This window comes from Myotis yumanensis, unplaced genomic scaffold (assembly GCF_028538775.1).
Source record: "Myotis yumanensis isolate MYYU_CA2020_CCGP unplaced genomic scaffold, mMyoYum1.0.hap1 SCAF_17, whole genome shotgun sequence".
Taxonomy (NCBI): Eukaryota; Metazoa; Chordata; class Mammalia; order Chiroptera; family Vespertilionidae; genus Myotis; species Myotis yumanensis.
Window position 1 is genome coordinate 17,089,558 of NW_027223768.1, and position 13,734 is coordinate 17,103,291.

The window sequence follows — 13,734 nt, forward strand, 5'->3', positions numbered from 1 at the left end:
TGTGGATTCAATCCACTAGTAATTGTTAATTGAAAAAGAAAGGGGGGGGGGCACAAATCAATCCTGCAGGGTCTATGCCTGGAGCTTTCTGCTTTCTTGGGGAGCCTCCCAGCGTGTATCCCCCAACCACCCCGCCTCACCGACTCCCTTTGGTGATCTCCGCGGGAGCTGGAGGATGTTGGGGCTCTGTCCCTGCAGTTGAGGCCTATGGGACACCCTGGGAAGGAGACACCTTCTGGAGGGGTTAAGATCCCTGCAAGCCTTCTGCGCTCCTGTGGCCTCCGCAGGATTCCCCCAACTACCCCGCCCCCCATGCCCAAATAAAAAAACGCTCAGGGACAGGGCCGGCGAGAGGGGCCCTGCTGTCTGCCTGGAGAGCCTGTCCCAATACCGGTTCTCCCCTTTCCCTGGACGCCCTGGGAGTGTGCCCCCAGATCCCAGCTTCTGGGCTTGGAGAACACCCTGCCCCTCTCCCTCCCGCAGTCCTCAATGGCCACCCCCATTCCTTCAAAGGGGCCCCCAGACTGGACCAGCTCCACACAGTCACCGGTATTTGCGCTTTCGTTCTGATAGAAGTTTGGGTCTGGTATTGGTGTTGGTGTTGAAACCGCTAGCATCCTAGGTGGTGTTGGTAAGATCAGTTGGTATTGTCACAGGAGTGCCCAGTGGACGGTGCTCAGGGGGCGCCTGATTCCTCTGCAGAAGGAACGCGGCGCAATCTAAGTGGTGATGTCCGCTTCTGTCTGCAACCCTGCGTCTCCGGCCTGAATTCAGGGGCGCTACCTCTCCCTCGTCACCAACCTGGCGGACGCTGGACCCGGGACCAGGCAACTTCCTCTGAAGGCCCATCTCCCCCAACTGGGAAGGTCGTTGGTCTGCAGAGGAAGCGGCACACCCGGGTGTCAGAAGCCCCTGGCCCCTTACCCAGACCTTTGTCACAAAAGGCAGCTCAGTCGGTGTTAGGGACGAAAAGAAACGTTTGCAATACGACGATGTGGAGAAGGGAAGACTGGCGAGGGTCTGCTCCGGTTCTGGGGACAAAACCACCAGTGCCTCGCGCGCACGGAGGGAAGGGAAGAGCGGCCGGTCGGCCTTCCGCCCAGGCTCACCCAGCAGGACGCCTGGCGAAAACCTCTCCGTGTGATTAAGTCGCCTCACTTGGAGCCGGTGGCACCGACACGTGTGACGCTTGATGGAGGCTCCGTGGTGGAAATCCCCGCGGAAGCGCCCCCCCAACACTCCCACGGGGCGCGGGCCCACCCGGCGCGCGTCCGCCTCCCACCGGCATCCCGCTCGCAGGGCCCCGCGGAGGACAGATGTTTACTGCCCGGAGCCCGGACCGCTGGGGAGACGGAGCGGCGGGCGTGGGCGCGGCGCTCCTCGAGGCGCTGGCGGGGCTCTGGGCTCCCGGTCGGGGGTGCGAGCGGGCCGTGGGGAGGGCGAGGGGATGGAAAGAGGAGGGGGGAGTGGGTGGACTAATGATGAAAAAGTCTCCTCCATCCCGGCTCCTTAATTAAATGCATGGAAAGAACCGAGGCGTGCACATCTGGTTTCAATCTGCAGCCCTTTGATGGCATCAAATGTTCTTTTCCCAGATCAGGGCTGGAAGTTCTGGGCTAACTACGGTCGTTTGGAGCCCAGAAACCATTTACACACACTAGGACCCTTTCTCTTCAGTCGAGACTCGGCTATAGGAGAAAAAGAAAGAAGAAAAAACACACACCTAGTAATCAAGGGAGATGGTGTGTGTGTGTGTGTGTGTGTGTGTGTGTGTGTTTAAAGAACATAAAACGCCACAAATAAGCACTTAATATTTTACTTACTCGTCATATAGTAACTCATTTCTAATGAGACTATTAAAGCTGTTACCAAATTCCAACAGGTCATGAAAAAATCGCTCAGCACCTCCCTGTCCTCTGTCAAGTTAGGGCTCAGCAGACAGACGACAGAGCGTTATCTGTCAGCTTAGGTGGGGCCCCCTGCCCTCCCCTCCCCTCCCCCAAGCCGGGAGGCACCGGCCGGACCCTGCACAGCGCAGGAGCCTCCGCCGCGGAGCGCCCAGCCGGCTCCGCATCTGGGCAGCGCGACCCTCTCGGTAGAGCGTCCCTGCCTGCGGAAGCGACCTTGGCCGCACCAACAAGGTTACGAAATTGGGCAGACTCGGGGGGCGGGGGGGGGAGGGAAGGGGGGGCTAGGAGACGGGGAGCATGTGTGATAGACTCCTAGAGTCCTTTCCTCCAGCTAAATAAATATGTAAATTTCCTACCGCCCCGGCGGGGGTGGGGGTGGGAATCCTAGCGGCGCGGAGAGCCTCGAATCGATTCGGCGCCTTCAGATCGCCCCCAATCTGCCCTAGTCCGCGGAAGAGGCGTGGGAGACTCCCATGATGATCGCTCCTGTGACTTTATTACATTGTTTCCTAGGTTGTCTCTGCAGGGCCAAACGCAGCCCTCCTGGGCTTTGCTCTCTCCCGCGTTCCCTCTGAGGCGCTCCTCCACCCCCACCGCAAAAACTGTTAGAACAGCAGGAAACGTTAAAAAAAAATTTTTTTTTAAAGGCAGAGAGAGGAGAAAATTTGATTGAGATCGTTGTGGATTTTTCTCCGACAAGTTTTCCTGCAGCTGTTATCAAAACATGCAAATGAGATTTCCCCCCAACAGGATCTTAAACGAATCCGGAGGAGTTAACGCGCCGGAGCAAAATAATCTTCCCGTTTGAAGTGACTGTGGGTTTCAGTTTGTCTGTTCTCCCTGTGATACTATTGCAGGGGAATGATAATTAGACCTTTACTTGAAAAAATCCAAAGGGGCTCGCTTGCTTTCTCTGCCCTCCCTCCTCCCTTCCCCCTCCCTCTCTCCCTCTCTCGCTCCCTCCCTCTTTCTTTCTCTCTGGCTCAGATGTTGGCAAAGGGGTTTTTCTTCATCAGACTGTTTCTTGGTCCGAGGGAAAAGGAGGAAGAAGGAGATTGTGATGGAGAAAGGGGGTCTGTAAATCGTCAGGCACCGCACAAAGGCTTTGCCACGTAATTACAGGCTCCTATTAAGTGGAGATCTGCCCTCCCAGGGGTCTCCAATTTTCTTGTATTCCCTACAAAGCGTCCTCTGCATGCCAGTTTGTGCCTTTTGAAGTGCCAGAGAGCTTCTTGATCCAACTGAGAAGGAAAAGGAGCTGGGCAAGAAGAGGGGGAGAGAGAGAGAGAGAGAGGAGAGAGGGGGGAAACCCACCACCACCCTCCTTCGGACTCCTGGAGCCCTTTTTTTTTTTCCCTCCTCCTAACGAAAAGTAAAGTGAGAATCCTGCTCTCCAGTACATCTGCAAGACATCACCCTCTCCTCCTGAAACTCTAGTCACTCCTGAGAATCCACAGGAGTGCGGAGAGGGGGAACGCGCTTTCTTGAAGATGTTTTAAAGCTGGAACAAGCCTTCTTCTGTTGGTGCTTGAACTCTTGCCTGGGAATAACTTTTTTAACCTTAAAAAAAAAAAAACACCCACTTTGATTCTTCTCTCCCACCCCTTCTCCTCTCTTCTTGTGTTTGCCTAACTCCCCCGCCCTGCTGGCTTCCCCTCTCTCCTCTCCCCCTTACTATTATTTTTAGTGTGTGCGTGTGGACGCTTTTGGAGAGAGAGAGGTGGAAGAAATTCTTTTCTCCTGACTTGAACGCGGGGTGACTTTTGGACGTTACTTTTTGGTGTGGGTTATCTCTTTGGACCGCGCCGGACTTGGCCTCGGGAAGGCAGCCGGGGCTGTCAGAGCTGCTGTGGGAGAGCGCTCTGCTCTGCACCAGGGGTCCCCCGCCCTCTTTCCACTTTTTTTTTTTCCTGTTCTTCCCCTCCTTCTCTCTCTCTCTCTCTCTCTCTCTCTCTCCCTCTCTCTCCACTCCCCCTCTCTCTTCCCCACTCGGCTCCTCTCCCCCCTCGCGCCCACAGCGTTTGGTGTTGATTCGAGCGGGAAGAGGGGGGTGGGTGGGATCCGAGGGGGAGACCATGACCTCCAGCTACGGGCACGTTCTGGAGCGGCAACCGGCGCTGGGCGGCCGCTTGGACAGCCCGGGCAACCTCGACACCCTGCAGGCGAAAAAGAACTTCTCCGTCAGTCACCTGCTAGACCTGGAGGAGGCCGGGGACATGGTGGCGGCGCAGGCGGACGAGAGCGTGGGCGAGGCGGGCCGGAGCCTGCTGGAGTCGCCGGGGCTCACCAGCGGCAGCGACACCCCGCAGCAGGACAGTGAGTGCGGGGCGCCTGCCCCGGGGCGGCCGGGGTGTCCGGGACCGAGGGCGGGGGGGCCGAGCGGGGCGGCCCAGGGGAGGGAGTCGGGGACCAGGCGAGGCGGCGGCAGTGGCCGGAGGAAGGGCCGGTCCCAGATGGGAAGCCGGATGAGAAGAGGAGGGCTCCTCCGCGGGCGTCGCCAGGGCAGATGCCGGAGGGAGACCCCGAGGCCCTGTGGTCGTTCGGTCGGGGTCAGGGCACTGCCCGCGCGAGTGTCGCTGAGGCCGCCTGCGCCGTCCCTGCGTCCCCGGCGAGCAAGGCGGCGCGATCTCCCCGCTGGCAGGCGGCAGGGCTGGGAAGGGGCTTAGAGGGGTGCAGACCCGGGGAGCCCGCCCTGTTGGGGAAGGCAGCGGTTAGAGACGCGGCGGGGAGGGCAGGGGGGCTTCTTCCAGCGGTGTGTGCGGGCGAGGGGGCAGCAGGGGCAGAGGGAGCCGGACTCGGCGCCGCCGGTGGTGGCCCGGGGTGGCGGGCTCTGGAGGCTTGGCGTGCAGGGTGGGCTGAGTTGGAGCCCGGACGGCCTCCTGAGCTGCCCTGGGCCCCCTCTACCTGCAAATGGGCGGGAGACCCTGGCAGAGTCAAACGCCTGATGACTCCTCTGGTGTGAAACCCAGCTCCTGCCCCGCAAGATCCCGCACGCACGAGATGCGCCGCAGGGCAAGCTGGGTTCCCGTGTGGAGCCCGGTGTCACTGTGGAGGAGTTCTCCCTATTGGCGTCAAAACCTCCAGAAAACTCCAGCGCGGTCTCCCTCCCCTATCCTCCCGAACGGTAGCAGCGCCCCCAGGAATGTCGCCGGCTGTTATTAACCAAGTCCTAAAGCGTGACTCCCAGTGTGTCCGCACGTCCCGAGTCTGTAACAGACCTGACACCTCGCTCATCCCAGGTGACATGGGACTGGAGATTTCCCCCTTGAGGTCTGCAAGAGCCTAAACTTGGCTGGAAGTTTTAAAATGAGGGCTGATCCCTTTCCGTGTCACTATTTGCCAACTGCTATTTTGCCGTCAGATTTGGAACTTGTGGAACCAGGCGTTCTGTGACTTTCAAAAAACATAGCCAATGTCAGACTTTGAGAAAACAGACAAAGTAACCAGACCCAGAAACAGCTGGAAGCAAGGCCTTGGGCAAAGCAGTGGGAGCCCCCGAGGGGGTAGAACCGGCCACAGGAAGCCTGCCCTCGCACTCTTCCTCGGTCCAGGCGTGGGCTCCCTGCAGTGTATTTTAGCCAAAATGAAATTGGGACCTAGGTACTTGCAGAGGCAGAGGGCCACGGGGCGTCTGGCCTGGCCTGGCCTGGCCCTAGGGAAAGATGGCCCACTCTGAGGAATGAAGACCGGGTGTCCCCAAGGGCTAGGCACAGAGGCAGGGGATTCCTCGTCAGCGGGTATTGGTCCTGGGGACTGCTCTTGTGACACGCACGGGTAGCGTTAATTGTTTGCATAGACACTTTTAGCTCCAAGAAAATGCACTGTGAAATACCATTCTTTTTAAAGGTCTTACTGGGGAAAATTTAAACGCACGAAGAACAGGGAGAACAGTCTTCTGCACGTCCATGTACCTACTGCCCAGCTTCAGTGATTCTGCCCCTGTTTCCCCATGGCTAATGCTCTGTTCTAAAAGTTAGAACCATTCGGAGCCCAGGAGGCTGGACCCACAACAGAAAACAGAGGGTGAAGAAAGCGCTGCTTAGAAGAGGGTGGGGCGGGTGTGTCCAGCCCGAAGTGTGAGCGGAAGGCTTGAAAAGCAGGCCCAAGGCTCCTGGCCACAGCAAGCTCAGGGCCCAGGCCGGCAGTGGCAGGCACAGGGTGCTATAGAGCGAGGCTGGGCCCAGGAGGCTGCCTGGGAAGCGCCCCCAAACCCAGGCGAAGACTGTGCCTGAGGTAGAGGAAGGCGACCCCGGGACAGCTCCTGGGATCCAGGCCTCCCGCTGCCCGGGCTTTGCTGCCCACATGGCATCTGCTGCGGGCATGAGGACCGGCAAAGAGCAGTGGGCTCCGTTGGGGACTGTGTGTCGGAGGGAAAGGGATGAGAACTGCAGTAACCTGCCTGCTTGATAAGTGTGCACATCTCAGAGAATGGAGTAACAAGGCCCAGTGGGGAGTGGACCCGCAAAGGAAACGGAGGGAGGTTCGGAGGCCAGCCAGGGAAAGGACGTTGAGGAAGGATGGTCCATAGAGTTACGAAAGGAGGTCGCAGAAAGCAGAGCTGAGGTGATGGGGACAAAATCACCTTCACCTGGGGCTGGGAAAGTAGCTGGACACACACACACACACACACACACACACACACACACACACGGCAGGCCTGGTTTTCCAGAGATGGCGAAAGGCCTAGTCTAACAAATAGTTGTTGCTCTTAGAAATAAAGTTCCCTCGTCCTCCTGCCTTATCTCTGGAATGAAGGGTCTGGTAAGTTGGGCGATGGCAAGTGTCCAGGAGGACCCTTGCCCTCGGTTCTCGGCCTCCCTCAGGAGTTGCCCAGGAGGCTGTTGTGGGCTACCTGGCAGCTGGCACTGGCTGGGTCTCCAGTCGGCTGGAGACAGTGAATCAGAGACCAGGGGAGTCTCCAGGCAGAGGACTAGAGCTGGGCTCTGAGCCCGCCAGAGCCAGAGGCCTCACCGAGAGTCAGGCGCTTCTTGCAGCCTGCTGGGAGGCCACTGCAGAGTGGCTTCGGAGGGATGGGGAACCTCCCGAGACACCTTTTATTCTTCCAGCGATATGGAAACAAGTCATCCCTAATTTTCTTTAGGGCTGAAATTAGTAAAACAGACTCCATTTACGTTTGCAATTTTAGATCATTCATGTTGCAAAATGCTGAATTACAACCTGGGCCAGCCTTGGCAAAGAGCTGCTAAGTATCCTGTCCACAGTGAGGGCTTCTGCTGACCTCCTGCACACCCACCCTCTGAAATTCTGTTTCCCTGTTGGTTGAGATTCGCTCCCCTTTCTTCCCTCCACTACGGATTCTCCCAGCCTGTAAATTTCTAAAACTTCTAGGTTCCAATACCTGAAGGGTTTAAAGAAACGGTTCTTTAACACTGTTAGGAATGCAGTGGCGAGTGGGGGAGTGTGGAGTGTAAAGGGGGGGTGGTGTTAGATCAGGGGCGGTCAGGGAAAAGGAAAGAGGTCATAAAACAGGCAGACTACTCCTAGGAGGACTGTGCATCCCGCTGTCATTTCTTAATCTGAACTTCTGCAAACTCTTAAAAAAAAAAAAACCCTGCCTTCCACGTTCCCAGCCTCTAAATTAGTGAAACCAGATTGTCCTAATAAGACCTTTTGTTGGAAACACATGTAGTCATAAAAAGGTAGACGGAAAGTCAATTAGACACGCGCGCGCACACGCACACACGCACAGGCCGGTGCTAAGTGTGCGCCGGACGCAGCTGGGGCCCGGCCAGGGCGGATGCAAATACAGCACAGAGGCCCGGGAAATTGATTTGTCACAAAGGGAGAGGTGTAAACGCGGCGCAGAGGAATCGCTCCCCCAATCCCTCCGCCACACACCGGGGGGCCCACCTCCACCAACTATTCCTCGCGAGATAAACTCCTAGGGGAGCTTGAACATTCCCCAGGCGCACTGCAGTTGGAATTGCATCAGAATATCAATTTCCCCGGAGTCTCGGCGTTTACAGACTTCTGCGGTGCAAGAAGTTTTCTTATGGGGCACCGTCCTGGGACCTAGAGCCGGTGTGGCACTCTGAATTTGGGCCTCAATTATCTCCACTCAATGGGGAGTCAAGAAAAAATACATCGTCTTAAGGGTAGCCTGAGAAAAAAATTATCTATAGAGGGAGGTAGTGAAATCCAGGATCACGGGGAGGGAGGGTGACTGAGTCCCCAAAGTCCAAAGTCAAGTTCAGAGAAGAGGTGGTGAATCCTGTTCATCTTACACGCAGGGGCAGGGGCTGGGTGGCCTCCGTCTCTTACATTACTTTTGGGGAAACGGACAGGCTGGTGACTTGCACCGCTTTAGAGCCAAGCACCGCTTGGAGTTTGCAGTGTCGGGAAGGTGGGGCACAAAGTCCAAGGCGCCAGGCTGCCGATGCTCCTTGCTCCAGATCGCCCAACACTAAGAAACAGTCACGGGCCTCCACGTTCATTTCTCCGCTGAGGCCCTTTCCAAGACTCTGGAGCGCCTCTCCCGCAGTCCCGGCGCCCGAAGCTCGCTCCGCCGCTCGGCGACCCCAGCCTTCCGGGCGCGCTCAGGTCAGAGCGCAGTGACCTGAGCGCAGCGGCGTCAGGCGGACAGCTAGGTCACAAGGGGCCCTGCAGTTTCTTGATCTTCCCAGGGCCTCATTTTCGATTTTACAACCCGAGCGAATAAATCATCTCCAAACCAACAAGGTATCACCACCCCCCACCCCACGCCACCCCACTCCACGCGAAACGCCCCCCAGCAACCTCAGAAACATCTCTTCCTACCCCACTGGCTCAGAGTTCCTAACACCGCTCCCGCCGGCAGCCACCTCCCGGATGCTTTTTCACATTTAAATGGCACCAGTAGGTTTCCAACCAGGAGGACCCCCAAACGAATTGGATTCATACTTTAAAAGACATTGTTTCTTTTACAAATTCCCCCCCTCCTGCAGCAGGGAACCCCACCAAAAGTTGACACCCCAACTCCCGGAAAATCTCCATCACAGAGGCCAGCGGGCGCGGCGGGTACCGGGATGCTGCAAGTCTGCGCGACGCACGAGCGCGCGCGAGGGTCCCCGCCTGCCTCCCGCTAGCACGGTTCGCAAAATACGTATTTCTTTTTTACCCTTTTGGAGAGGAGTCAGCAAAAACTTTAGGCGGTACAATTTTTAGACGGGAAGGAGACAAGGCTTGCGTTCTGCTTTTTTCTTTCCTTTCCTTTCTTTTTCTTTTTTTTTTTTTTGCAAGGAGTAGAAGAGTGTTTTGGGAAAGAATCTTCCCTGAAGAAAAAGTGAAACGGGGGGGCCAGCATCCTCCAAGCGATTCCTAAATCCACATAACAGGATCCTCGGAGTATTCCTCTGAGCCAGAGAGCAGGCATTCCCAGGAACTATTTCATAGGGGGACAACTCCTTGCGGCCTCTTGGTATCCAAACACTCACCTGAGCGCACACGCTGTCCTTGCAATCACTGGGGCTCTCTGTAGAGAATTCTGCGGTTTAGTTTAATGCAGGGGCCCGAATCCCACCGCGTAGATGTCCTTTAATCTCCCTTTTCAATAATACTAAGAGGATGCATTCGACAGCATTATTAGAATTTGGATTCTTGTAAAATCGAATCGCTCAGTGAGCAAGCTAACAACACCCAATTAAAAACCAACCGTCTCAAACAACAAGAACAATATCCACAAAGTGCCACGGCCGCCTTTTCTCTACATAGGCTGTTTCTTATTAAACCAATCAATACGGAGACGCATTGAGGAGACATCTGAGGAGGGACAGTCATCGTGTTGGGGGGGGGGGGGGTGTCAGCGTTTGTTTTCCATGTGTAGAGAAGTCTTTGAGCAAGAAGTCTCCACAATGGTCTTAATCTTAGTCGATCCTTGGTGTCATTTGTCTAATCTCGGAAGGCAGCCCCGGGGGAAGTAGTCTTACAGAGAATGGTGGGCTATCTATCGATTTTAGGTTTAAGACTTAAAAAAATCACCACGACTCACTTGTCCTGGAACCACTTTTCTTGATGAAAAAGATATCTGGGAAGCTGATTACAGGGACGATGGCCACTCCATGGGGACCGGAGGGGAACAACACACAAAGGGTGGTCGGCGAAGGAAATTTTATGAAAGAAAAGAAAGAAAACATGTCAGAACAAATCCATCACACACACATGTGACTTCTCAGAAGAGTCAGGACATGCAGACTCTGAAGGATTCTGTTGTTCCTGAAGTTCTCACATATAGGACTCCTTAAAGGTCTAAGTTATGCCCAAAATGCAGCCCCAGCTACGGGATGCCCTGGCCCCTTTTCTACACCAAGTAACGAGGGAGCTGTAATTCCCAAGAGCCGTGGGGCTTATTTTTACCAACAGTGATTTCCCCAGACCCAGCTCCAAATGAGAAATAAATTTGTAAAAATGTGTATTCATTCGAATCCGAGTTATGAGAAAGGGCAAGGACAGGTTCTCTGGTTCCTATTGTGTCTCCTTTCCTGGAGTTGTTTGCGAGTGGTTGGAAATTTTCTTAAGGGCTGGCGGCACGGGGAGACTACATGGCAATTCCTAGGCGGGGATAGATATCTCTGGGGCCTGAACAGCAGGCATCTTTGAATCTCACCTTTTGGGGAGTGGGAGTGGGAAGGGAGTCAAATAGGGTGAGGGGAAATTAATTCAGTAATTTAGTGAATTTAACTTTTAAAACACAGCCCATAATATCTTAGATTTTAATGATCTTCATGTTGGGCAGGAAAAGATGCAAGCAGCCCTAGCCCACCTCTGTCTGCCCTTGGCCTCCCAGTTCCAAGGGCACTGGGGCATAGCTTTGGGTGGGTGGGATGTACCACGAACCTGGCCAGGCACACCTCTCCTTGCCTTCTCCCACCTAAAGGGGGCGAATTTCTCCCAGGCCAGGCTGGGACCTACCCTACCTTCAAAAGCCCTTGGCCTCCTGCAGGAAAGAGGGGCATGCTGGAAGACCCCTCTACACAAGTAGCAAAATATAGAAAATATCAATATCGTGAAGACACTCCGGCATAAATAGAAGCTACAGAGACATGGAGATAGCGGGCAGGCAGTCTGCCTTTCTCTTTGGAATGAGGGTGTCAGGATTCCAGGGTGAGCTGGACGGGGCAGGAGGGGAGTGCAGTAGACCACCTGGGTTTGGTGGGTGCTAGGCCTGGTGCCTGGGTTCCCTGGGGAAGGAGAGGGTTTGTCCCTGAGGAGGGAGGTAGACATTTGTGCATACGAACTCCCAGTATTTAAAGAAAGTGGGACAGATTTGAGAGATGGAGAGCTGCAGTATTAGTGAGGTGCTGCCACACTTCCACAGAAACCCTCACAGTACCAGGAATCTCAGATAAGGCAGAACACCAGCTGCCCTAGAGATGAACCCTGGGGTTAGGGTAACCCTCTTTCCCTCAAAGGAAGAACAATAGGTTGCCTCAAGTTCTTGGGTGTGACAGGTGGGATGTACCAAAACCATTTGCAAATGCCAAATCTTACTCTTGGCCTCCACTGATCCTCCCTTTTGGGGAAAGAGTTTCAAAAGTCCCAAAGGACATAAGAGACTAAAATTCTTAATCCCTCTCTGTAAATCTTGGAACGTTCTACTTCTCTTCTTACCACTCCTTGACATTGGAGGCCCACAAGACAAAGCATCGCTGGGAGCTGCAAAGCGGCAGGATGAAAATTTTGTCTTCTTAGTGTAGGTGGTGGTTACTACAGACCTCCCCAGATAACCTGAGCTTGGGTGCTCACTAGAAACAGAAGCACAAGGCCAGGACGGTAAAGGAAATTGCCTTCCCACAAACATTTGTCTGGGAGTAAAAACACTCACCCCAGTCACTTAATTTCTCATCATTAGTCATGTCATTATATTTTAGAGGACGCACAGTGCTGGAAGGTGGTGTAGTTATAAATAAGCATAAAAACAGACGGGCACTCTCCCAGTACTCTAAATACATATGGGGAGGCCAAATGTTTTCAAAGGGGATTCAGATATACAACTTCAAGGCTAAGGGGCCCACGTCAATCAAAGTTGGAGCCAGGATATGCTAAGTTTAATCAGCTTGACTATGGGCAAAGTGAAAGGCCTAGCCAGCATTTCAGATGTACAGAGAGAACCACATTTTCTCAAGTTTCCATTATATTTACCCACACAAATTCATGCTAGTCTGCAAAGGGTTTGGTAGCATTGGGTAGGGCCTGGCAGGTGGTAGGGGACTCGGTGCCCGAGCCTCCCATCCTTGTCTACTGTCCTCTTCTTTGCATTTTCTGTGCCCCAATTGGTTGTCCAAGACCTCCTTGTTGCAGAGAAATTGGTGCCTGGAAGCCACAGAAGCCCCCTAAAGACTGTCTTTGCAGAGTTCTCAGAAAAGGAGACAGCTGCTGAGCTCAATGACATGTCATGTATCAGGTCTTTTCATGTACTTTTCTGCTCTGGTAATTTATTTTACAATAGCCTGGTTAGCAACTTCTTGGGAATTGAGGTTTGGGGACCTGGATACCGTTCAATTTGTTTTCCAGGTAACACCCAAATATATGAAGTGGAAAGTACCAAAGGAAATAGGTGTTGAATCAAAACCTTTATATCTGGACATTGACATATATATCACCATTAATCCAGATTGGGAGGGGGCATTAAATAACTAGGTACATTGTGGCTTTTCTTTCCATTTTTACCAGTGCTATTTCCCTAAATCCTTGTCTGAATTACAGCGGTCATATATCATTTGGACCGCAGTCAACCTGTTGTCTGTGCTCCATACATGCTCACCTAGTGATAGAATGAGCTCCTATCTTCAGTGGACCCCCTTTCCAATCTGGCCTAAGTTCTAGGCCCTCTTCCCTCCCCTTCCCCCTTCATACCCTTTGCCTTGGAGATCTCCTTGAGGCCGCCCATTTCAATAACCATCCCTATATTGATGACTCCCAGGTTATAGCTTCACGGTCCCCTTAGAATTATACATTCATATAGCAGCTACCTGCCTAGGGGACATTTCCATTTAAACATAAAAGTGCTTAGACCTCAAAAACAAGAAAACATGCCACCAAATGAGCTCCCTTTCCCCAATCTGATCCTCTTATAGCTTTCCCCATCTTCCTGCACCACATCATGTGGGCACAAAACTTAGAAATTTCATTCTTGGCTCTTTCCTTTACACCTCTGACCAAGCCATCCCCTGATCCCAAGTTTACTTTCTGAAATCACTTGAATCCATCTTATTTCCAAGCCTCCACGATAGCTCACCTGCTCTGCTGTACCAGCTCCTAACTCCCTGCATCCATGCTACTCCTCCTCTGTGTACAGGTGGCAAACCGAGCAGATATAATAGGTCCTCAAAGAATATTTGCTGAATGAATGGATGATCAATGATGGTGTGTTCTTTTGCATACTCTTAAAAATCCATGGGTCTCCCCTTCTTTAGAACTCACAACTGCTTTCATTCTTTTCTACAGCAAGACCAAATTATTTGTCCTGTTCTTTTTTTTTTTTTTTAATCACCCTTTATGTTTCCATCCCTGCCCTAGTAACCTGTCCGTCACACATGTGCAGATCTGACTATGTCCCCATTTGCCCCAATATGCTCTTGAGGCGCTAGTCTCCTTTCCGCTTCTCTGACTTCTGATATGAAATGGCCTGGCTCCTTGCCCCTTTTTCAAACTTACCCCTGAGACCCGTTCCCAACACACTTCTGTGTGACACCCTCCTTGACTACTTCATCTCAGACCAAGCAAACTCCTTTCTCGGTGCTTTCTGTAGAAATATTCAACACCTCAACAAATATTGCTTAGTTATTTTCTAAATATTTATGATTATGAATTTATCTTGAGAAATTCT

The 13,734-nt window shown here is 53.3% G+C and overlaps 1 protein-coding gene across 3 annotated transcripts in view; it reads left to right on the plus strand.

Annotated features, from left to right (window-relative positions):
* The first annotated feature begins 3,008 nt into the window (after nucleotides 1–3,008).
* PRRX1 (paired related homeobox 1) overlaps nucleotides 3,009–13,734 on the plus strand; it is a 72,368-nt gene continuing 61,642 nt past the window's right edge. Inside the window, exon 1 of one of the 3 annotated variants that reach the window (XM_070396957.1) lies at nucleotides 3,009–4,226. In XM_070396957.1, coding sequence (XP_070253058.1) covers nucleotides 3,986–4,226 — 241 coding nt within the window. In that variant the 5' untranslated portion in view covers nucleotides 3,009–3,985. The remainder of the gene's footprint in view (nucleotides 4,227–13,734) is intronic. The other 2 variants (XM_070396956.1, XM_070396954.1) reach the window with 2 other exon arrangements.